General features: G+C 50.8%; 1 protein-coding gene across 2 annotated transcripts; it reads left to right on the forward strand.

Annotated features, from left to right (window-relative positions):
- Window positions 1–9,634: 9,634 nt before the first annotated feature.
- LOC141564983 (zinc finger protein 69 homolog) lies at window positions 9,635–21,989 on the forward strand. Of its 2 annotated transcripts, XM_074307901.1 has the most exons (5): window positions 9,635–9,788; window positions 10,776–10,864; window positions 11,934–12,060; window positions 18,841–18,972; window positions 19,574–21,989. In XM_074307901.1, the coding sequence occupies exons 2-5, from the start codon at window positions 10,781–10,783 to the stop codon at window positions 19,681–19,683; spliced, it is 453 nt and encodes a 150-aa protein (XP_074164002.1). In that variant the 5' UTR covers window positions 9,635–9,788; window positions 10,776–10,780; the 3' UTR covers window positions 19,684–21,989. The 2 variants fall into 2 exon arrangements, with proteins under 2 accessions (XP_074164002.1, XP_074164003.1); XM_074307902.1 differs by lacking the exons at window positions 18,841–18,972; window positions 19,574–21,989 and adding an exon at window positions 15,580–16,346 and having other exon boundaries at window positions 9,636–9,788.
- Window positions 21,990–25,001: the final 3,012 nt, after the last annotated feature.

The following is a 25,001-nucleotide window of genomic DNA, read 5'->3' on the forward strand; positions in this document are numbered from 1 at the left end:
AAAAGCTCAGATTTAGGCCAAGCCCTTGAGAATTCGAGCCTCTCAATAAGCCTTGAGGTTCACATCCCCGGCCTAATCCCCCTTTTTAAATGGTAACGCTGGAAGGGAAGTGGAAGGTTTATCCCCATTTTATAGATGAGGAGACTAATGGATAAAATTACTTCCTATTATCACTAGAACAACTGTTGGGAAGGAGGAGCAGTTGCCAGGAGGCCCCGGTTTATGAATTTTAGGAAGCATTTTGATGCAGAGAGCCATGAGGTAAAAACAGCCAGGAACAGAGAAAATATCATCTCAGCACCTTCTAGGCATTCAGGGCTCTCCCCACTTTAATTTGGTTCCTCTCAGACAAACTGCTGGGGAAATGACTCATCCTATGCAGGATAAGGAGAAAATGCCACCAAAGTAGTCTGGCTAGATAAAACCTAATTAAAGAATCTCTAGCTGTCCTGCAGGGTGGAAAACCCAGCCGCTTCCCTGGGGATCCCTAGTCATCCCACTTCTGACACCAAACTATTGGCAGATTTCTCAGCCTGGTCAACTGGAGGGTCCAGGAAGAGTCTCTCCTGCCAAGTGGGTCTGTGACCACAGCACAAAGAAACACAAAGTTGTATGGGAAGGAAAGTGCTTGCTCACAGACAGCTCTTTCAGACTTAGATTGGGCTTTTAAAGTTTTGAGTCTAATGAGGGAAAGGAAAGGGGGAACCCCATTTCTCGGTGCATAGATAATCCTATGAGGTTCAGTGTCCCCTGTAAAATGAATTTACAGGCCTGAAAACCTAGATTGATAAATAAAAGGTTTATTGTAGAAATTTGGAAGTAAAGTTCAGTTAGAAAGACTCTAGGGCCAAAGGTGGCTGTTGGCAGGCAGGGACCCTTACATGGCTGGAAGGATACCATGTGTTGGCTGGGAGGGCTCCTGCAATGAGGGTGTTCGGGCTCATTTCTTTTATACCCAAAAGATGGTGGGCGGTGCCCCTAAGTTCTCGTTGGGCTTTTCAGTTAGCTCAGATCAGGTGAGGGCTGGGAGAAGCTGAGCTGAGAGTGGGGGGGCTGGGCCCGGATATTCAAAGGGTGCCTTTGACCAAGATTTGTGAATCAAGGTCAGTCATGGGTTGGGCAATTAAGAATCTTAAAGGGATCCCAACTCTCATCAAGTCCACTTAGGAGTACACAACAACCAATAGCATTCTGAGACAATGAAGGATAGGCAAGGAAAACATCTGCAGGAGAGGTGGAGGTGGAGGAAGGGGAAATCATACAAGGGAAAAATGGTGCATATTTGAAATGCAATTGGCAGGGAGTCATATTGGGATGAGAAAGAAGAAAAGAATGCTTTTATAACTGATAGAAAAGACTGTCAGATTTAAGACAGCATGGTTGAGGTGACAATTTAAAATAAGCTACAGGGGCAGCTAGGTAGTACAGTGGATAGAGCACCAGCCTTGAAGTGAGGAGAACTGTTAGGTTCTTACTAAGTGCTAATGAGATAATGAGATATTAGGTTTTTATTAAGTGCTAAATCGGTACTTGACAATTCTCTAGTTCCGGCCTTTCCTGGGGAAGAGCTTGCATGCTTAGGAGGAACAAGCTCATTGGTTGAAGTAATTTTTCCCAGAAGCCCTTGCATTATCCCACACCCATTCTCTGGGAGGATAAAGAGGACAGCATTGCAGAGATAGGGAGTCTTGGCTTTAGACCAGGCTTGACTCAGCTCTCTGCAGGAAGGGAAGTGACTTCTCTGGACGACAGTTAACGGCAACTGTCTGGAGACAAGGGCTCTCTACAGGAAGAAGAATCTGTCTGAGAGATTTGAGTTGACACAGCAGATCTCCTCCCAGAGAGCGATTGGCAGCTTCTGGAGACAACAGCACGTTACAGAGAACCTGAGTTCTGAGTTCAAGTCTGATTTCAAGACACTTAACACTTCCTAGCTATGTGGTCCTGGGCAAATCACTTAACCACAATTGCCTTGGCAAAAATAATAATAATAATAATGAATATAAAAATTGTAGCGAGCTGTTGTCTCCAGAAGCTGCCGATCGCTCTCTGGGAAGAGATCTGCTGTGTCAACTCAAATCTCTTGGACAGATTCTTCTTCCTGTAGTGAACTGTTGTCTCCAGGCAGTTGCTGTTAACTCTTGTCCAGAGAAGTGACTTCCCTTCCTGCAGAGAGCCCCGTCAGGCCTGATGTAATGCAGAGACTTCTCTTCCTGGAGTGTTGTCGTCCAGCCCTTGACCTTCCCCAGGCAGACTGCTCTCCAGGCCCAATGTTGCCTCTTTTATCCTCCCAGAGAATGGGCGTGGGATAATGCAAGGGCTTCTGGGAAGAACCACTTCAACCAATGAGTTTGCTCCTTCTAGGATTCCTAAGGTGTAAACTCCCTTTACAGGTCTGAGCCAGAGAACTGTCAAGACAACCTGAATTCTCACCTTGTCACTGTCCAGACAACCTGAGTTCTCACCTAGTAATCCTAACAAAAAATAATAATAAAATCTTAGATTATCTAAAAAACACACTTGATTTTTACAGGAATGGGTGAAACTATAGTTATATTTTATCTTGTTGTCACTCTCAAGGAGTATACATTTTACTGGGGTTGCCTATAATGTATTACAGATAGAAAATAAATGTAAAAAAATTGGAGGAGGACCCTACAAACAGTTATAATCAAGAAAGAAGAATCTCATAGTGTCTGAGCTTGACCCCATTTAACAGAGAAGGAAATCAATCTAGCAACATTTATTAAGTGCTTCCTATGTGCCAGGCACTGTGCTAAGTATAAAAAGAGGCAAAATATAGTCCTTCTCTCAAAGAGCTTATAATCTACTAGGGGAGACAAAATGTAAAGAAATATATATGAAGCAAGTTATGAATATACAGAATAAATAGGAAATAGAGAGAAGGCACTGGAATTAAGGAGGAAGACTTAAAGATTTAAAGGAATCCAGGGAGGTCAATGGTCAGAGAGAAGAGAGCATTCCAGGCAAGAGAGATAGCCAGAGAAAATGATAAGAGCTGAGAAATAAAGATTATCTGTAGTACAGCCAAGAGACCAGAGTCACTGGGCTGGGGAGTCAAATGTAAGAAGACTAGAAGGGAGGAGAGGGCAGGTTACAAAAGGCTCTGAGACTCAGGTTAAATGGCTTGCCTGAAACCACAGGGTTTGTGGTAAATGAAATCTGAGCCTTTCTAACTCTAATCCAGTATTGTATCAATGTTCCAAACATGCGCTAAGACACAGAGATACAAAGGATGTCACCTGGGAAGAGAAGCAAAGGGACCAGCTTGGTCAGAATGTTAGATTGAATACTTAATATAAAACATTAAGTATTTACTATGTGCCAGACACTGGGCTAAGTTCTGGGGAGACAAAAAGACAGAACTTGCCCTCAAGGATCTCACAATCTAGTGAGATAGTCATTTGTAATCAGGACAAAAATCTAGATTGGAGCCAAGTAGCTCTGTTACAAGGAAATTACGAACATTGTTGGGCATTTTTTAAGCATCAAAAAGCTTCTTTAAAAATAATAAAAAGGATCTGGTAACCAAATTAAAAAAGGCTTCAAATCCTGGAAGAAGTATATTTTATCCAGAGATGTTAGGGAGTCCCTGGAACTTCTTGGGCAGGGGAATACATGGTTAGATTTGAACTTTAAAAATCTCAGTTTGGAAGCTTTGGATAAGACTGATTGGAGAGATTCTCAGGGTATAAATCATTAGATGGAGAGCTCCTTGAGAGTAAGGACTGGTTTTGCTTTTCTTCATATCCCTAGCACTTGTCAAGGGACTTGGCACACAATAGGTGCTTAATAGATGCTTGTTGACTTGCTGATATTTAGTGTCTTCCCATTCGGAACAGTGATGATATTCTGTATCCAATCCTAAAGAAATGGCACTTTATTTAGAAAGTATATATTGTTTTCTAGGTCTATTATTATTGTTTCACTGTGGTGGAGAAAGGGGGACACAACCTGCCTCTAGAAATTACTCTGCATTTAACTCTGCGCTGTTGTTTTTTGTGCTCCTACCTAACTCAAAAGTTTGCACGTTGTTCAGTCATTCTGTTGTGTCGAATTCTATGTGACTCCATGGATATCATCCATGGGATTTTCTTTGGCAAAGATTACTGGAGTGATCACCATTTCTTTCTCTAGTGCATCCCCGTTTTACAGATGAGGAACTGAGGCAAACAGGTTAAATGATTTGTCCAGGATCACATAGGCAAATGTATGTTCAATTAGTCTGCTTCACTGTTTTGTTTTCTATTTTTGATAATTTTCTATTTTGATCATTATTCCTTTCTGATACAGTTTGAGAGGCTGAGATGCTACCCCCCCTTTTTTTTTTTTACCCTTTTTTCATTCTTTTTTATTTTTTTGAGATTTGAGCGCTCTTCCAAACGCATGACTTGTTCTTGTTGAAGCTATGCTGGCTTTTGATCATGGGAATTTTGCTAGAAATCAAAATCAATAGATGCCATTCACTTCCCTTTTTTGAAAAATTGGGCACTCAGCTTTCTTCTCCCCTAGATGCCTTTCCTGTCATCCTAAAGCTGTCAGAGGTGACTGACTGGCAGTGGCTCAGTAATCACATGCAGTTCCTTTGGGCATTGGAACTTGGACACTTTAAAGCTTCCCTCTAAGGATGTCTGCCATTTTTATTCAATCTCTTTCAATGTAAAAATCCTCCTTTTTGACAGAGGAAATGGAAACAAAACCTTGTCAACTTTGTCTATTATCACTGTTTTATCCCTAACCCTTCTTTGATCATTAGAATTTTCTTTGGGCAACTTTGAAAAAGTCTTTGTTATTCTTGGTTTTCCTTTCAAGTCTTAACCTTCTACTGAGCTTTAAGACTTATACTGGGTTCCATGTTTCAGTTTTAGATCATCCCATGGACACTGCCCACTGGGCTTTTCTTGGCCAAGATACTGCAATAGTCGTCTGCCATTTCCTTCTCCTGGGATTTCTTGTCTTCTTCTCTTAGAGGTCCTATATTCACTTTCTTTCTTTTTCCTTCATTAATTGTCCTTAAGTTCATCTTCTGTACGTGTATTTTTTTTTAACATCTAAGTCGACAAACATTAAGTTCCTGCTGTGTGATAAGTGGTGGGGAACAAAGAAAGGCAAAATCTAAAAAGGCTGTTCCCCCATCCTGTTTTCCTTGCTTTGGATACCGAGTTGATTAGTGTCCTTCCTATCCTTAATTGTCCACATTGGAACCTCCTACTGCAATTGTCATTTGACCCAAAGCAGAGCCTTGCAGCAGGTCTATCACTCCCCCCAACCCTGGAGACTTTGCCTCCTGCAACAGAGCCTAAAGTTGCATTGTTGGGGGTTAGGGGGGTGCTGAGGGGACTCATAACTATGACGATTTGGATTCAAGTTTATTTCATTTCCAATTCTTTTCAGTCAGACACATGAGACATGAGAATCTGGAGCCACCCCAAATCAAGAAAGAGGAGGATCACCTGAGTAGTTAGGAGAATGACCAAGATGGCACATTCTCCATTTGAGGAGGGTCCTGTTTCAGAGATCTGGTTATGGAAACAAATGGGATTTTTTTTCCCAAGGAAAAGCTTTGGTCATAAAGCAGCTTCCAGTCCACTGAGTGTGCTCCATAAAATACTCTCCACCAAATAAGGCAGCCGTGAATGGAATAGCTTCATGAGAAGCTACATCAATAGCACCAAGAGATCATGGAATTACAATGAATGTAGGAGTCTCTCACAAACACGGTCCCCTTTATCAGAGACAACATGAGGAGAAAAAAGTCCTGTGATTGTGAAGAAGGTAGCTTCATGAGCCATCCAAACCTTCTTCTCCATCAGAGAGAAACTGTAAAAATTGTAAAAAAAAAAAAAAAAAAAAATTAACAACAACAACAACCACAAAAAAAAAACATTGGAGGGGCAACGAGGTGGTGAAGTGCTAGAGCACAGGTCCTGACTCCGGAGCACCTGAGTTCAAATTTGTGACCCTGGGCAAGTCAGTTCAAAACAAACAAAAAAAACCAGGAATGCTGAAGCTGCAACTCTTCTCTCACTCACCATCAAGAAAGTTTACAAAGGAGAAGCCTTAGCAATGAAAGCTGTAAGGGGAGAACTTCCACCGCAGCTCATCCCTAACCCAGCATTGGAGAGTATGCACGGGAGAGAAATCTTCAAACTAAAAATCTGTGTCGAAGGCATTTACAGGAGGTGCTGTTGTACCAAACATGGAAGAACTCACAGTGGAGACAAATCCTAAGAATGTGATGATTGTGAACTCCCATGTGAACCCATGAGGGAATTCGCCCCAAAGGGTATGGCTACAACGGTAAGGGCTGTGAGAAAGGACCGAAATCCATCTGCAGCCAACACCTTTAAACAGCAGGAAATTCACCAAAGTAAAGGAAAAATGCATCACCTTTGCAAAAACCAAGAGAAAGACCAAAGTAATGAATAAACAAAAAAGAATTTGAAAATATGTGGGAAAACGAGTCGAAGTAAAAGAAAGAATTCTAGTACCTTCCCACTCGCAGTTATTTCCTATTTATTCCATCTAAATTTTATTTGTAGATAGTATACTAGACTGAGAACTCGGGGGCAGGGCTGCCGTTGGCCACTTTTTGTAACCCCGCCACGTAGCACACTGCCTGGCAGAGTAGCTATCTACTGAATGAGCTTTTCTTTGTTCTCAGGGAGGATCAAAATGGCAGAAGTACATGTGGGTGTATAACGTGTCCGGCTTTGGCTCATCGGACCCATACAAGCGAGTGGGAAGCTACCAGAATTAAGAGGGGCTGGGAAAGGCTTCCGGCAGGAAGTTCAGTTGGGACTTGAAGGCACATCTCCATCTATATTGAGATGCAGCCGTACACACACCTAGGGGAACACAGACATGTCCCCAATATCGCTCTGTAGGTCTGGGAGTCATCTGCAAACGACAGTTAAATCCAGAGCAGCGGACGAGGCTCCAGAGAGAACACAGCGAGAGGAGACGGGGTCCGAGGCCAGACCCTCCAGGAACAGCCATGCGTGGGGGGCGAGAACGAACAGGACCAAGGAGCAGGCAGGCAGGTAGGAGATGAGCCAGAGGGACACTGTATGTCATAAATAAAACAATCAGGAAGTCCAGATAGTCCCCTATTCAGAAACAGTCCCCTGCCAGTCACCCATAAGCCGGGAACTTGGTGTCTGTGGGGAAACGGAGGCGCGAGCTCGGCTCAGGAGCTAGATTTGGTCTCGGATGCACGGCCCGTGGGGCTCAAATGTGGTTCTACAGGTGGGCTCTTGGTCAGAAGGAAAGCAGACCAGCTCAGGGAGAAGGGAGGCCGGGCGTTCTGAACGGGAAAGAGGAAGGAATTCGGGGAGTGAAGGGGGGAAAGACAGGGGGGGGGAAGAGAAGCGACCTCTGCTCCTCCCGCCTCATCTTCTCTAGCAAGTGCTCCCCCCTCATCCCCATTCTGGCTCTGCCTTCAGTCCCCTTCCCTGAGGCTGCAAACGTGCTCGGGAACCTGCCCCTGGAGAAACTTCAAGCAGCGCCGGGCTCCTTCCTTTCCCCTCCCCTCGCTGAGAAAGCCGGTGCCATCCTTCAGAGGGCCGGGCCATCCCGAGGCTTAGGGAACCAAAGGGGCTGGGGCGCTTCCTAATGAAACTTTTCCCAGGTCTCAGTTTGCCCGAGGCAGCGGCCAGGGGCTGGGTAGAGACTGAGACCCGGATGGAGCTAGCAAAGGAAATCAGGGAGGAGCCTCCGAGAGGCCGGAGGAGTACGGGGAGAAAGCGGGCCGCAGCTTCCTGGGGAGAGTCTCCGAGGAAAGGGGGGTTCGCTCTGACCTGGGTGCTCTCCCCGCCGGCTTCAGCCTGTTTCCCAACAGGGGGTCTCATCAGCCCTCAGATTCATCTCAGTGACCAGGCTCTGGGGACGGACCCAAGAACATCCCCCCTCTATCCGAGTCCTGTACCTACCTCAGACTCACCAAGCCCCAAACAGCCTCTCTCCTCCCCAGCCCTTCCCGAGGTCCCCTTGCATGCGGAGGACTGCCGGGGCTCCCCAAGTGGCGCCCCGCCCACGTCCAATCAGCCAAGACCCCGCGACCCTTCCTGACCTCACGCCCCCTTCCCCAACATCCTCTCCCCAGAACGACTGCAATGGCCGCCGGGGACACCTGTGGGCCTCAACAACTTCCAGGGCCCCTGGCCTCCAGGAGCAGAGCGGAAGTGCTCGGGCCTCCGAAGTCCTCCCTTCCTGGCAGGCTGGTTATTGTCCAGAACTAACGCTAAGTCGGGGAACTGATGCCTGGAGCTTAGCCGCTCTCTAGCTCTGTAGAGCGCTTAGTTCTTACTGCAGCCCCCTACCTGTAAGAGAGCCCAGAGAAGCTCGGAGCCTCGGCCAGGATTCAGGCGGGGAGGTGCAGAGGCCAGAGAAGCGGTGGCCGGCTTTCCCCCACCCCACTCTCCCCCGCTGGCGGTCTCTCCCCCTTCCCCCCCACGCCCCCCCCTTCTCCTCCCCCCCCCCACTCTCCCCCGCTGGCGGTCTCTCCCCCTTTCTCCCCCCCCCCCCCCCCCCCGCAGGCTCTTCCCCACCCCCCCACTCTCCCTCCCTGACGGGCTCTCCCCCTACGCTCCTCCGTGAAGTGAAACCAACCCAGAAGCCTCGGGAAAGATGCCCGGCCCCAAGGGAAGGCGACAATAAAGGATGTGCACTTTGACCCCTGGCTGCACTTGGATTACTGAGCTGCGCCCAGAACACACTAGAGAGAACATGACACAGGCTTACTTGGGCTCCTGGCCCAGGCCCCCCCCCCCTCCTCCCGGACCGCCCTTTCCCGCCCAGCCTAGACAGCGACCTTTCTCTGCCTCCCGCCCCCAGTCAGTGACTCTCCTGTGGTCCATGGTTTGCACTTGGCTCGCCCTCACAACAGGGCCCGGCACTGCCTCGGGGCGGCCCTGGCTCCGCCTAGTGCTCCGGGGGTCCTAGGGCTGGGGGGGCAGGGCACAGACACAGACGTAACCCACGGGTCAGAGAAAGCTCAGCCCTAGGGGGAGCTGGGGGGACAGGAGACACACCCACAGCCAAACAGCTCAGGGGGTCAGGAGGCTCAGAGCCCGAGGGGAGGGGCTGCCCAGGGAAGCGGGGCAGCCCGCTCACAGCCCGCTTCAGAGCTAAGCGGAGACGGCGAGAACCAGGGCCGGCCCCACCATGGCTTCCGGAGCAACGGGGCTTCGAGAGCCGCAAGCCCTGGATTTCTCTCGATAAACGGCCCCGGGAAGTGTCAACAACCCGGCTCCTCGGTCCCACCGCCAAGGCCCAAGGGTGGTGTGCTGGTCACAACGGGGCGGGCCCCGCACACATACTCAGGGGGTCGGAGGAGGCTCAGAGCTGAGGGGCGGGGGCTGGACTCTCGAACCGACGGGGTTGCCCTCCCCTCCCCCCTCCCCCGGCTCCAGAGGGTGTGTCTACACCGCGGCACTCCGGCAGTCAGGGCTCCAAGGGCTCGGCCTTTCCCGAACTTCCTCCCAGTGCTACCGCCCCTGCAGGGACGCCCCGCGAGCGCACTCAGTTCCCCAAACACAAACACGCACGAGTGCACCGCGTCCAGGACTGGGCAAAACAGCGCATGCGCCCCGGGCGGCTCTAGACTTCATACTGCACCTGCGCACGGGACGCCCCAGAGGAGATTCCCAGAAGCCTCTGCGCTCACTTTGCCGGGGTACACAGCTCGTAGAGCAGTTCCGGACGCGCAGGCGCAGTTCGAGGGAGGTGCTAGCTAGGAAGCGGAGCAAGTTCAGGGGGAGCGAGAGGTAAGAGGGGTATGTGTGACGTCACGGGGCTAGGAGGGGGGACTTCGACGTCACGAGACTCTACCCGGAGGAGGGAGGAGAGGGGCGGGGGGCGGGGGCGTGGTTGGGTGTCCGGAGGGTGGCGGGGATTAGGAGGCAGTGGGCTCTGTGTGTGAGGGGGGCCGCGGGCATGCTCAGAGGCGGCTCCCAGACCCCCCACTGCTGCGGGGTCACTGAGTGTGTGTCTCCTTCGGGCAGAGGCTGCCGGGACCGAGGCCTGGCCTCAAGTCCTCCCTTTGACCCGCCCGTGCTCCCCGGGAGCCCCCCCAGCCTCCCCCGTCCCCGACCATCCCCCACTCCGCCTCATGGGCGGCAGCTGGAGCTGCGGAGACCCCTCGGCTGCTAACTCTGGGGCTCCCGGCCCCCACGGGTGTCCGCCTCGGATGTCCCCCATTTCTGCCCTCGATTTCTCCGTGGAGCCCCCCCATTCCCACCTCCACCCTCTCCTCCCTCAGGCTCTTCCCTCTCCTTGATCTCCCACCCTTCCCTTCCCGGTCCCCTTCCAGATGAATCCTCGGACCCCCTGCCCCGCCCACGTCCTTGGCACTCTCAGGCCTCGCCCCGTGCCCCCTGCCCGGTGCCAGCGGCAGATCTGGGCGGGACCCCCTGGGGCCTGGGGCACCCCCAGTCCTGGTCCCTCCTGCCCTGGGAGAGGACGGGGCTGCTTCTCTGAGCCCGCCCCCGCTCTGGCTCCCCCAACCCCCTCCTCGGGCCTTCTGTCCAGGGTCGGCTCCTCTGTTGTTCCCCACGCCCCGCCCCCCCATCCTTGGCGGCTGACCCTCCCCCTGTCCCAGGCTCTCCTGGGCCAGGCTCCCCTCCCCTGCACCCTGACCTCTGACCTTGCCTCGCGTGGCTTTGCCGTGTGTGGGGCTCACCTGCCCACAGAAGCTGCCCCTGCCCAGGACCCCTCTGGCCGGCCTCTCCTCCACCAGCTTCCTCTCCCCTCAGGTCTCATGGCGCTGAATCTCCTTCCCCCTGAGGGAAGCCCAGAGGAGGACGAGGGCGTATCCCCAGGGGTCCCCTTGGCCCTAGACCAGGTGAGTCAGAGTCCTCTTGGTCTCCAGGCCCCCCTCAGCCTCCAGGCCCCCCCTGGCCTCCAGGCCCCCCTCAGCCTCCAGGCCCCCCTCAGCCTCCAGGCCCCCCTCAGCCTCCAGGCTCTCCTCAGCCTCCAGGTCCCCCCTGGCCTCCAGGCCCCCCTCAGCCTCCAGGCCCCCCTCAGCCTCCAGGCTCTCCTCAGCCTCCAGGTCCCCCCTGGCCTCCAGGCCCCCCTCAGCCTCCAGGCCCCCCCTGGCCTCCAGGCCCCCCTCAGCCTCCAGGCTCTCCTCAGCCTCCAGGCCCCCCCTGGCCTCCAGGCTCCCCCTGGCCTCCAGGTCCCCCTTGGCCTCCAGGCTCCCCCTGGCCTCCAGGCCCCCCTCAGCCTCCAGGCTCTCCTCAGCCTCCAGGTCCCCCCTGGCCTTCAGGCTCCCCTTCAGCCTCCAGGCCCCCCTCAGCCTCCAGGCTCCCCCTGGCCTTCAGGCTCCCCTTCGGCCTCCAGGCCCCCCTCAGCCTCCAGGCTCTCCTCAGCCTCCAGGTCCCCCCTGGCCTCCAGGTCCCCCTTGGCCTCCAGGCTCCCCCTGGCCTCCAGGCCCCCCTCAGCCTCCAGGCTCTCCTCAGCCTCCAGGTCCCCCCTGGCCTTCAGGCTCCCCTTCAGCCTCCAGGCTCCCCCTGGCCTCCAGGTCCCCCTTGGCCTCCAGACTCCCAGACCACTCTGGGGCTCCCTGGGGCTGGAGGCCAATGGTGGGAATCAGCCCGGACCAGGCTGGCCCGCCCCTGGGCTGCAGGCCCGGCTCAGAGGCCCCGGCCCTGTTGCCCTCTGGGCTCCTGGGGGCCAGTGGGACACCCCCTGCCTCCCCAGCTTGCTCTGGGGTGCCCCCGGATCCCCTTACTCCCCATTCAGGGCTTCCAGGGCCGGGTCTGGGCTGAGAGGAGTGCCCCTGGAGCTGGAAGGGCCTCTGAGACCCTCGGGGAGGGGACCCAGGCCCACCGCCCCCAGAGGCCGTCCAAGCAGGCCCCTCCACGGCCCCCGGGGGGCGCTGCCGGGCCAGCAGGCTGTGTTTGGTGTTGCAGGAGGCCGTGTCCTTCAGGGACGTGGCCGTGGACTTCACGGAGGAGGAATGGGGGTGCCTGAGCCCCGCTCAGTGGCAGCTCTACAAGGAGGTGATGCTGGAGAACTACAGGAACCTGGTGTCCCTGGGTAAGGCTGGGGGGGAGGGGCCCAGAACCGGGGACCGGGGCTCCTCTGAAGCTCCTCCAGACGGGCCGGCCTCTGGCCCTTTCCTGCTCATCCCTGGGGACCCCAGAAAAGAACTCTGGGTGGGGACTTCCTGAACCTCCAGGGGGTCTTCCCTGGTCTGTGGCAGGATCCCAGGTTGGGGGGGGGGGAGCTGCTGCAGACTCAGCTCTGGCTGGCTGAGCCCCGGCCCTCTATGTGGGTGGGCTGGAAGGGACCCTAGAGGCCACTGATTCCTGCCTGGGCCCAAAAGGATCCCCAGTCTGTGTCTGGCCTCCGTGCCTCGGTCCTCGCCCCCGTCCTCACCTCTGTCCTCGGTGGCCTAGATTCTGGAAGACACGGCCCCTCCTCCACGCCAAGGGCCCAGTGTGTCCAGCGGCACCGCCCGCCCCCACTCCCAGAAGCGCTGCCTCTGCCAACGTAGCCCAAGGTCCCATCAGAACCTTGGCAGCCCCTGGGCCCCAGTGACTCCCCTGGAGCTGGCGGGCCCCTCAGACCCCCAGATCTTCAGAACAGCAGCAGTCTGAGTAGCCTCCCCAGCTGGTCCTTGATGTTTTGGTCCCAAACATAAGACTTGGCGTTTTCTGAGTGAGCCGAAGCCTTTTTGTCCCTGGGACTGCCCCTCCTCGAGATAGCCAGCAGCCCCGGCTTCATGTCCTACCTCCGAGGCAGTGCCAAGGGGTGGGCTGCAGCGCACTGCCTGGGGACCTCCTGCTGGGCCCCCCAGACCCCTCCAGCCCCACGGGTCCAGTTCAGAGCCTCGTCTGCATCCCCATATCCCCACAATCCGCAGTCCAAGCCTGGTGGCTGATTAGATCTTGCCAAACCAGACACGGGGCGACCTACCCGCAGGGAGATGCTGAGCCCCTCCATTGGAGGTCTCTGCCAGGGGCTCCCCTGCTGCCTCCTCCCCCCCTCCCAGCGCCAGCCCAGTGCCATTTGCCCCATGGGCCCCCCCACAAAGGGCTCCTTCCTTTTGCTTGGTTTCCCGTTTTTCTGCCGCCCCTCGTTGTCCGTTGTCACCATGAGGCAGTGAGGGCCGGGCCGGGGCAGACCCAGCCTCAGAGTGGCCTCTGGCCTCCCGCCTCCCCCCAGGGGTTGTAGGGATCACAGATGACCTTTGTACAGTGCTTGGCCCCTTTTCTAGCCTGTCCTCTGCCGTCTTTTCTGGCCGGGCCCACTGGGAACAGGCGCTGTTTTTGTTGCCTCCCTCTGCCAGCTTCCGCCAGCCCTCCCTTCTTGGTCACCGAGCTGGCCATGTGTCCCCAGCGGCCTCTTCCTGCCCATCCCACTTCTGCCCGTAGCTTCTTGAGACCCCGGCAGTGTCTCCTCCCTCCTGGGACAACTCCTCCTGGCAGTTCTCAGCCCCTGTGGCAGCTTCCCCATCCTTCCTTCATGCCTCTGAAATCCCCTCACCAGAACCTGGGGGGCACATCTCCTCCTCTCCAGGTCTCGGAGGCCGAGGTCACTTCCCTCAGGGTCCCCTCGTTTCTCAGCAACTCTGTAATCAGACACGGGGGAGTCGAGGAGGCCCGAGTTTGAATCAGAAACCAGCTCCTGCCTTGGTTCCCCCTCAGTAAAGTGGGGACGATAATGACACCCACCTCTCAGGTTTGCTCTGAGGGACAGATGAGGTAATGTGGTGAGGAGGCTAGCCTCTTCTACTGGTGCTGTGAGGGGGAACTGTACTGGTGCGGCTCAGGTGACTCTTCCTGCCCATCACCACGACTTCTGGTGTGTTCCCTTGTTGGCTCTGAGAGCGGAGAGAAAGGCCTCCAGGAGATTGCACCCTGACAGGGAGACCCCCTGCAACAGGTAGAGGCTGAGGACGAGCGGGGAGCACCTCAGAGGGGAAGGGCCAAGGCGACTCAGGCCTGGAGGACAGCCTGGACAGAGAGGAGACACGGGCAGCTGGAGAGGGGTGCGGGGCCTCTCTGTAGGCGGTCCTCAAGATGGTAAAGAATCCATGGCTTTTGCAAAGAGGGAGATGGCCCGTCATGGCAGAAAAATCCCCTTTGGAGCCAAGGGGAAAGGAGAGCTTTGTGTCTGGGGGAGCAAAAAAGGGAACATCACAGTGGTCCAGGCCTGAGGCTCCGGAGCTGCTCTGGAGTGAGAGGACAGAGGCAGGATGGGAAGGTCAAAAACAGGGAGGCTCCTGAAGGACGACATGATGGCATGTCCAGGAGCCATCTGCAGCTCCGCTTTTGGAAGAAGCTGGAGTGAAAGGAGAAAAGGGCAAGAGAGAGGGAAGGAGGAAGAGGAAAAGTGGAGAGAGGGAGAAGGAAGAGCGAGGAGGAGGAAAAGGGAAGAGAAAGAGAGAGCACAAGCCCCAGCGGACTCCTGCAGAATCTAAGACCCCTTCACCCCTTGGTCCCCGGCCAGGTTCCAGACTCGAGCTGTTTCTCTGCATCTTCGTCTGTTTCCTTTCTGTCCCGACATTTGTGGCATATTCTCCAGGGACCACAGCTACTTCTCATTGTCCTCAGTCGGTGTGGCCCGCTCTCAGCTGTGCTTCTCTGCTCTGGGTTCCCAGTTCTGTGCGTTCCCCGGAGCGGCTAAGCCATTGTCCATAGCCAGGGGCTGAGCTGGGGTCTTCTCCCGCTGAGCCTTTCCTGGGAGATCCTCTGGCTTGTTGCCTATTGGGGGCGTTACTGGGTTGGTCTGCAGCAGTACTTGGGCTTTTTCTGCTTTGTGTCTCCGCGTTAATGAGGGCAGGTGCGAGCACTGACATCGGTGGTTCACAAAGCGCTTTCCCAGTGTGAGCTCCCTGCGTCCTCCCCAGCCCACAGTGCTCTACCAGAGTCATGGCTGCCATCATGGCCAAGAGAGATGTGCATGTAGGTGCTCCTGAGCACAGGGCTACTGTGCTCCCGGCTGGACTGACCTCCCTTCTTGGCTGCCCTTGGTTCTGCTCGGCCCCCATCCAGATTCAGGCCATCCTCCTGCCGTTCTCCCATCCTTGGAAGAATGCGTCCCAGCCAGATGCAACCAGTATCCCTTTCTTAGCAGCCCTGGGCAGGATGTTGGTCTGCCCTTGGGTTTCCTATTCATAACTCCCCAGGGTGGACGCAGCCATCTTCCCGCCTTTGGCAGTTCTGTTCTGAACAGCCTCAGGCAGGATGTTGCAGTCCTCCTATTCTTAGCGGCCCTGGGCCAGACGCTGCCATTCTCCCATCCTTGGGAGAATGCGCCCCAGCCAGTCACAGCCGTTGTCCAATTCTTAGTGCCGGGGCCAGACACAGCTATTCTCTTTCTCTGTGCTTTCCAGGGGACTCTGAGGACAGTGGGGTGACTTCCGTCTGGGGGAGGGGGGCGTTGCAGAGTCTCGGGAGGGTCCGGGGTGGGGCAGACAGAGGCTGCCTTGGGGCCCAGGGCAGGGAATCACTAACTCCTCCTCTTCTCTCCCTCCCCCGGACTGGACGGTCTCCGTCCCCCGCTGTGGATCTGGTGGGTCCCCTGTGTCATTCTTTGGAGGACCTACAGCTGCTTCCTCAGAGCATCCAGCTAGGGGGCGCAGTGGATAGAACCTTGGACCCGCATGCAGGAAGACCCGAGTTAAATCTTGCCTCGGACACTTATTGCTGCGTGACCCTGTGCAGTCATTAAACTTTGGTTTACTTCGATTTCTTCCCCTGTAAATGGGGATAACAATAGCACCTACCTCCCAGGGTTGTGAGGATTGGATGAGATTCTATTTGAAAAGCCTTTTGCAAACCTTCCTGCTCATTTTCACCATCGTCTCCTCCTGGACAGCCCAGACCCATTTTGAAGCTCTCAGTAATTGTACTGCCGTCTTTCTGATCCGGTCTGCCCTCCTGCTCTCTGGCCATTCCGTGGACTGCAGCCCAGGTCCTGCGCCCCTTCTCCACCTCAAATGCCATCCCCCACTGAAGCCGCCATTGTGTCTCCTTTCATAATTGCCCAGAATTGGGCCAGCCCTACACCCGGAAGGAGAGGTGGCCAGAGCCAGGAGCACACACGTGGGATACCCCCGTAATGCCAGAGCTTGTCCCCGGCTTGCTTAGTTCTGCTGAAACGTTTTGGGTTTTTTTTGTTTTTTGTTTTTCAAGATGAGGGAATGGGCAGATAAGGAAAGAAAAATGCAAAAGATATCTATAAAATATATTTTTAAAAGATCGACACTGATGAAGCTTGATCCCAAAGAAGAGAGATGAGATACCCTCCCTCTGCTGCTTTTTCAAAAGAAACGGGAGGGGGGGTAACTGAAAATAAATTTTTAAATCAACAAACATGTATTTGGCTGCTACTGTGTGCTAGGTAAAGAGCTGGACGCTGCCTCAGAAACCTATGCTGTTGGGTGGGGACCCCCACCACATGTATAAAGGTGTGTATAAATGACATCATTTAATCAATGACATCAAAATAAATATGTGACAGGGTGTGAGTGTGGCAGAGTGACGGGACCTGGGGAAGTTAGGGAAGTGGGGCCAAGCTTTGGAGAAAATGAGGGCTGGGCATGTGTGCCAGGCAGACGTGGCAGGTGGCCTATGTGAATCCTGGAGCCAGAGTGGGGAATGGGGCGGGGCAGCTTTGACCCGACCCTGGAAAGCAGGGAGGATTTTTATATTATGGAGTAGAGGGTTTGGCAAAGATCAATGTGGATTTCGGCAGTAATCCTGAAAAGGAAGGGGCGGCAATGAAGCACATTGCTGCAGGAATTAGCCAAGCCAAGCTGCCTGGGTGTGCTTATGGTTTTGCAATCATAATCCTTTTTTTTTTTTTTTTTTTAATGAGAGCTTTTCATTTTCCAAATATATGCAAAGATAGTTTCCAACATTTACCTTTGCAAAACTTTGTGTTCCAAAATTTTCTCTCTCTTACCCCCATTCTCCTCCCCTCCCCCCAGACAGCAAGTAATCCAATATACATTAAACAGATCATACTCTTTAAAGCTTGGAATAGAAGTTTAGAGTTTGGGGCAGCTAGGTGGCGCAGTGGATAGAGCACCAGCCTTGAATTCAGGAGGACCAGAGTTCAAATCTGGTCTCAGACACTTAACACTTCCTAGCTGTGTGACCCTGGGCAAGTCACTTAACCCCAGCCTCAAAAAAAAAAAAAAAAAAAAAAAAGTCAGAGTTTCCTGTTCTCTCTGGGATGAGATGTCCAAGTTTGTTAAATTCTCAATAGAGTAGGCATTTAGAAGAGAAAAGGTAGGTGGCGGAGGCTTTTAGACACCTGGGGGTCCTAGGAAACCATGCTTGGCAGCAGTGCCCAATCAGAAGACTCCTTGTTACACCCTCGGAGGCCAGGGCTTTGTCTTTGTCCCATCTCCTTGGGCACCAAGCTCTGAAGAGGGGGAAGACCATTCCAACCTGGTCTGCCACATCTTTGGTCCAAGTCCTTGGCCCTGGCCTGCCCTGCCCAGAGAATATTCCTCCCTGATTCCGAACCCATGTGGACCAAGAACATTTCCTTAAATTATTTTCTCAATAATCGATCCCTTTTTTACTGTGTCCTTCAGAATTGTTGCTCTGCAAGCAACAAAATTTCATCTTTTAAGTCTTTTCTGTTCACTGCATCTAATAGGGGCACTTCCCTCATGCCCCAGATCATTATTAGAGGTAGTGGGGGCAGGGAGGAGATCACTCCCCACCCCTCTATGCCACTCTCAGCTCTCCCTCAACCACTATCACTCCATTCGTTATTCTCTCTTTCAGGTCTCCCCCAACACCATAACTGATGAGTCCTAGGCCTTTTTTCTTGACCTTTTGCCCTCAATTTTCACACCACTGCTCTCTCTGGGTTCTCCTCCTCCCTCCCTGATCACTTCCCTGTCTCCTGCTGGGAGCACCCAGGTCACAGCTGCTAAAGCTAGTGCCTCACAGCGCCGCCTCCTCTTTCTTGTATGGACTCAATCATCTTGGTGATTCTCCTCCAGACCTCTCAACTGACCTTCAGACTCACATCCAATTGTACGTCCCATAGACTTCTTAAACTAGGCATGTCCAAAAAGGGATTCGTTATCTTCCTCCTAAGCCCTCACCCCGTCCAGACTTCCCTATCATTGTAGAGGACACCACCATCTTCCCCATCCTCTAAGCTCACACTTACTACTGCGCTCATCCCATGCCCTAAATGTGCCACGTTGCATAAGTTTGCTTTCCAGCCTTTCCTCGTTCTCTCCAACCCTGTGCCCAGGCTCTGATTATTCCATTTCTCAGCTCTGGACATGCTCTCCAGATGTTCCCCCCGCTTGGAGCACTCTACCTCCTCTGCCCTAACTTTATTAAAATCTTGTATTTAACAGGATGTTTCCTCCTATTTCTGGTTAAAGATTTCCTCTTGATCCTGTATGCAGCTTGTGTGATTACATTTGTTTGCCAACTGTTTCCCCTCTTAGATTGTGAGCTCTTTGAAGGCCAGGGCAATCTTTTGCCTCTTTTTGTATTCCCAGCACACAGCAGGTACTTAATAAATGCTTTCTGATTGATTGGTTATGGTTTTGGAGAGTTGCATCTATTCATGAGCATTGTGTGCCCAGGGCCACATGGCTAGTAAGCTTCAGAAGTGGGACTTGACTCCAAGACTGGCTCCATATCTTCTCTGCAGCTTCCCACCTCACACACAGAAAGCATCTAAGTGGATTCCTTGATTTTGCCATGTAGCCAGTGGCTCCCAGTAGACAGGCCCTGGCTCTCTCCCTCCAGTGGCCATGGCAGCCAAAGCTGAGCCCCTTCCCCGTCCCCCAGCACACAGGCATCTCCTTTCCTCTCCCTTGGGCAGAGCTGAGAGAAGACAGACCAGACCTGATCTTCTGGCTGGAGCCTGGTAGCCTGCAAGGGCTGCTGGCCTCTGACTTGCAGGGAAGAAGTTCCAGTAGGCCTCTAAGAGCCAGTGGATGGACCATTCTGTCAGGTATGGCCTTCTCTGAAGGGTGGGACAGTGTGGGTGGGGGTTTGGCAGGGCCCCTACAGCATGTGGGAAACCCGAGCCTGAGGCTCATGGAGAGCTCCTTTGGGTCTTTTCTTGCATGTGTGGGATAACGTGGTATTTGTCCTTGGGCAGAATGCATACCTGCTCATCCTCAGTTTTCTTACTGGTAAAATGAGGGGATTTTTTAATGCCCCAATTGCAGTTTTGCCTCTCAGAGGTGGCTCTTTCGCTGCCCAATCAGTATTTCTAAAACCCAGGTCTGATTGGGTCACACCTCTGCTCAGAAAGCTGCTGTGGCTCCTGGGGTCTTTAGGAAGCCATAACTCTTCTATGGCTTTAAAGGTCTTGCACAACCGGGTTCCAGCCTCTCCCCTGTTCCCACATGTCTGTTCTTGCTGGACTCTCTGCAGCCCAACTACACCATGCATGCCTGTTAGAAGCCCTAATTCTTTCTGAGCTCAGCTTGCTTATATGTCACCTCCTCCCCAAGGCCCATCCAGATGCCCCAGCTGCTAGTGATTGTCCTCTCTCTCTGAAATTATTTGGATTTACTTCATATATTGACATGTTATCTCTCCAATAGAATTCAGACTTTTTGAGGGAAAAAAGAAAAGAAAAATGAAAACATTCACTACTGAGCAGAGAAGTCATCAATATGCTGATTTTGAGAGCAGCTTTCATCAGAGCCTGTAAGAGCCTCCAGGATGATGGGTTTATGATAAATGTGGGAATCTTTCTCATAATTTCACACCTCTAAATCAGTATCATCAAACTGAACCATGTGATTTGAGAGGGCAACAGGATTTCCAGAACTCATTTCTTATTCAAAACCAGAGCATTCATGTTCAAGAGGAATCTTATAAATGTGGGAAAGCGTTCATGAACTATGCGGCTTTTATAAATCTCGAAAGAAACCATGATGGAGAGAAACATAAATGTAGGTAGTGTGGAAAATCCTTTAGGCGGATATCAGTTCTTACTGAGCACCTGAAAATTCACACTTGTAAGAAATCCTTTGAGTATAAGGGATTTTGGGAGGTCTTCAGCCAGAATTCATACTTTATTGAACACGAAGGGATTCATAATGGAAAGAAATAGTATGAGTGCAAGGAATGTGGGACAGCATTCAGTTGGCATTCACACCCCCTGGAACATCGTAGAATTCACACTGGAGAGAAGTCTTCTCAGTGCAAGCAGAGTGGCAAGGCCTTCCAGCAGAGCTTGAGTCTCACTAAGCATCAGAGGAGACACACTGGGGAGAAGTGTAATTGAGAAGGCCTTCAGCCAGAGCTCGTCCCTCACTCAGCACTTCAGGATCCACACCAGGGAGAAGGCGGATAAATGTCAGGGAGGTGACAACAGGCTCCATGCTAGGAATACACAGAGAACAAAAAGAAGCCAGACTAACGGGGGAGAAAAAATTAACGCAAGGAGTCTGGGCAGGCAATCAGCCAGAGCTCAGACCTTATTAACATGAAAGGTTTCATAGTGGAAAGAAGTCAGGGGTTTAAGGAATGTGGAGTGATTGGAACCCATTGTACTTCATTAAACACCAGAGAATTCTCGCTACTGAGGACTCTTATGAAAGCCAGCATTGTGGGAAGGTCTCTCTCCTTACTCATCATCATCAGGTAGTTCCTACCAGAGAAAATTCTGACAAATGTAAAGAATTAGAGAAGGCCTGCCAGAATACACCAGACAGTTCATACTGAAGAGACACCTTTTGAATGCTCTTAATCAGCATCAAAGAATTCAGTACTGTCCAGTCTAGTGCAATAAACTCTTCTATTAAGTGTCTGCTTTATGCTGCACTAGGAATACAAAAAAAAAAAAAAAAAAAAGAGGTAAAAGAATGTTCTTGCCCTTGAGGAGTTTACAATCTAATGAGGAATGAAAACAGAAAAGCAAACATATACAAAGCAGCATAATTTTAAAAGGAGGTGGGATTTTAGTTAGGAAGTCAGTAATCAAGTAGGAGGGGAGAGAGCAGTCCAGGCCTAGAGCACAGCCAGAGAACATTGTTGGGAGCTGCAATGGAGAGCTATTCAGGGAATCTAAAGAAGACCAACATCCCTCAATCAAAGTGTCATGGGAGTAAGACATAAAGCGATTGATCTAGTGGAAGATGTCTCCAGGCTATAAAGGGCTTTGGATACCAAAAAGAAATTGTACTGGACCCTGGAGACAACAGAGAACCGTTGAAATTTATTGTGTATTGAGAGCTGCACTGTAGGAAAATCCCTTTGGTGAAGGAAGGAAGATGGACTGGAGTGGGGGAGATGAGTCAGGCAGACCCTGCAGCAGCCATGGCAGCCACTCCAGGTGCAAGGTGGTGAGGGAGAAAAATGACAGGCCTTTGCACTACAGGAGAGAGGAAGGAGCCCAGGATGGTTCCTAGAGTGGAACCTGAAGGACTGGAGGGAAGGGATTTGGGGGAAAGATAAGGAGCTCTGGTTATGTTAAAAGATGTTGGATTGGAGGTCAGCCAAGAGGAAAGGGAGGCTAGATTGACTTGAAAATCATTAGCATAAAGATAATTAAATCTTTGGGAGCTGACCAAGGGGTCAAAATGGGGAGAATGAGTGCCTAGTGCAGGGAAAATAGAATGGGAGAGAGTTTAGGGATCAAGATCTTATAAATTGTATTTGGATAATGTAGGACTATATAAGGGAAGGGCAGAGAAAGAAGTGAAAAGCCAATAGATTATGATTAGAGAAGGAAATTTCAGAATTCTTGACTGTGGAGGCGATTTCTTAGTGGGGGATGCAAGATTGAGGCTGTGACCATCTTAGTATGTGGCTGAAGTGGGGTGGAGGAAAAGCTCATGCGAGTGGGAGGAAAAATTCTTATATATGTCAAAGTCTCCTGATATGAGGCCAGGAGTTGGGAGGAGAGTAAGAATTACAAGCCAGACACTGATCTCATTGATAAATGGCCTATAAACTTGGGCTAAGTCAATGAGAAGTGGTGGATATTCAATAAAGTAAGAATTCTGAGGCGTTCCTATAGTAACATTATGGCTCCGAAATTCAGCAAAACCTCCAGGTTCTTATTTTCTGTCACTGTAGTCTGATTTGTCCTCTTCTCTCAGTACCCTCATTGTTCTCCCCACCACCACCACCACCCAGTCCTCCTCAGTCTGCTTTACTGTCTTCTTATCTCCTTCACTCTTGCTCAATGAGTTTATCCTCAGGGTTTGTTTTCCTCTTTTTTTTTTTTTTTTTTTTTCCTTTTCCACTTTCTCACTGAAGAAAAACCTTGCCCATGTAAGAAATGGGAAGGCCTTGACCAGAGATCAGTCACTATGACTATCATATTAATAATGGAAAGAGACCTCATAAACAGAAGGAATGTGGAGCAGTCGGTTGGCCGTCAGCCTTTTTTAAATGAAACAATTTTCAAAGAAAATTTGAATTTAAGTAATCAGAGAAAAGAGCAGCTAAGTGGTGCAGTGGATAGAGCTTTGGGCCTAGAATCAGCAAGATGTGAATTCAAATCTGACCTCAGAAACTTATTCGCTGTGTGACATTGGCCTAGTCACTTAACCCCCTGTTTACCTCAGTTTATTCATCTGTAAAATGAGCTAGAGAAGGAAATAACAAATCACTCCTGTAAGTAAATGTCTTTCTTTTCCAGTTCTAATTGTTCTTCTTTTATTGGGCACATTTTAAAAGTTTTAAGGTGAAGGGAAGTTGATAGTAGTGGTGGGTGCTCACTCTCACTTGTGCCTTGAATTGGAACTGTGTGATAAGCATTTAGACAGTGCTGGGCTGCCTTACAGATCCCTCACTGAGCCTCACAACAGCCCTGAGACATGGGGGCCATCATTAGCCCCATGGTGGAGATGAGGAAGGCTAGGGTCTGGACTGCTGCTGTCCTGCTGCTGTCCTGCTGCCTCTGAAGGAGGGCGTTTCTAAAACCACCAAGCTTTCAGGCTAAGACTTCCCTTCACCTTAAAACTTTTAAAATGTGCCCAATAAAAGAAGAACAATTAGAACTGGAAAAGAAAGACATTTTCAAAAAGAAGACCTTGAAGAATGATCGGCAAAGATACTGACATAATGAGCAAATTCAAGAGAACTTCCATCATAATGCAAGAATATTTCTTAGAAATCCCAATTTGTCCACCCTGGGCAGCGGAAATAACCATGGGAAGCCTAGCGTCAGATTTTTGGGAAGAGATGGTCCATCATGGGAACCAAAGGGCTCTTCAGAAAATTATGGTGGCCATGCAAACCTTTGGCCTTTCCTTGGAGCATTTTGTGAAAGGTTCTGGCCAAGGCTAAGTGAGTGTGGCCCATTGATCAAAAATCTGAAGAACTCTCCAAAACACCCTCCACAAAGTAAGGGACCCACCCACATTACAAACAAGCCTAGAGAAGAAAAACACTTTGCCACATAGCCTTGCCCAAAATGTCCTAGTACAAACTCCATTTTTATTTAATCACCTACCTAGCAACAGAAAGGTGACAAGATTAGACTTTTCTGTTCTTTTGGTTTAACCTTGTTAATCCTAAACCTAAGGGTTATACAAACACTTAGCAGGGATAGGATGTCTTTGAATATCCCTTTTACCATGCCAAGAGTCATCCCTCTGATCACCATCATTGTGAGTCAAGGATTCATTTTGATTATTTACTTCTAAAGTGTAGGAGAGATGGTGACTGTATACAAGATACAGTGAATACAAGATGTTGACTGCTTTCCAGTTTTTCCAGAAGTTCTTGTCAAAACTGAGTGAATACATGACTGAAAAAGCATTCATTAAATGCTTACTAAGTAAACAATACCACACAAAGAAAGGGGAAAAATAAAATAAAAATATAATTAATGCAGATATAAATTAATAAAAACATAAACAAAAAGGAGATTATTCTTGGTGAGCTCAAATGGAAAAGCAAGTCCTTGGTGCAATGATAAGATATACGTCTTCCTTAGTGTTTCAATGAATAAAACCAGCAATTCTCCCAGGAATGTGTATGCTTGGGTACCTGAAACACTGGACAAGTGTTTTCAGCCTTGTTTTTATTCTTGCTTATCTGGTCTTTTTATTCAAATGATAAACCTAAAATGGATATGCAATCTGAATATCAAAGGTTACACCAAAAGAAAATTATAAGTAAAAAAGGATCTGGCCTCTTTTCACAATTATTGATGCTAGTTGAAGAAAATCAAAGAACAGAGAAGATCACAAAAGATAAAACAGATAATTTTTGACTATATAAAATTTTGGAGCATACTGATAGAAATGCCTAACACTCAGAGCCGTTCCCTAGTAAATGCACAGCCATCAGATAGTGATAGTTTTTGAAAGAGCTGCAAATGAGTAATGACCATACAAAAACATGAAAATTACTGTTGGCAAGAGACTTGTGGAGTCTTTGCCTTTCATCCAGCCAAGTGGCCGAGGCTGAGAGACTGGCCAATGAGCTCCTGTTAGTGGGTGACAAGTTTTGGCTAACCCTCAGTTTATAATTACAGAAGGAAAGTAACCAAGACACCTGTATCCATTTTTACTCAATCATTCCCACTCGTGGGTACTCTGCCCCTAAGGGCCAAAGACTATGCACCAGAATATTGGTAGTGACACTGACACTCCATGGTTGCAAAGAGTTGGAAACAATGGGTGCCTGTTAAAAGGGAATTGTTTAGGAAAACGGGGTGTGGGTGCCACAGAATATTAATAACATAATGGACATAGAATTAAACCATGCAACATGTAATTAAAAAATTGTTTGTCTTTCCTTCTCCAAGAGGACTGTGACATCATGGAGGTGATGTCATAACATGCAAATGAGCAGGATTTCAGGGGGGGGGCTCTGCAAAGTCACTTTTTGGTCAGATAGAGACCAGGAGGATAGAGATCAACACAGATGCAGGGAGACCTTCAGAAGCAGGAAAAGGAACCTCGTCTCACACCCTTCATCCTGTGGGAACATCAGGCAGGAGCCTGATCCCCAGCCCCGCTGGGCAGTGTGGGAGGTAAAGCACAGGAAGGCCAGAAATTCAAA

The sequence above is a fragment of the Sminthopsis crassicaudata genome, chromosome 3, assembly GCF_048593235.1.
Source record: "Sminthopsis crassicaudata isolate SCR6 chromosome 3, ASM4859323v1, whole genome shotgun sequence".
NCBI classification, from domain to species: Eukaryota; Metazoa; Chordata; class Mammalia; order Dasyuromorphia; family Dasyuridae; genus Sminthopsis; species Sminthopsis crassicaudata.

What these genes read in the sequence shown, in the direction of transcription:
- LOC141564983 (XM_074307901.1), top strand. Translation starts at nt 10,781, where the DNA reads ATGGCGCTGAATCTCCTTCCCCCTGAGGGAAGCCCAGAGGAGGACGAG. An exon ending in TCCCCTTGGCCCTAGACCAG is followed by an intron (nt 10,865 to 11,933) that starts GTGAGTCAGAGT and finishes TTGGTGTTGCAG; the next exon opens with GAGGCCGTGTCCTTCAGGGA. An exon ending in CAGGAACCTGGTGTCCCTGG is followed by an intron (nt 12,061 to 18,840) that starts GTAAGGCTGGGG and finishes TCCCTTGGGCAG; the next exon opens with AGCTGAGAGAAGACAGACCA.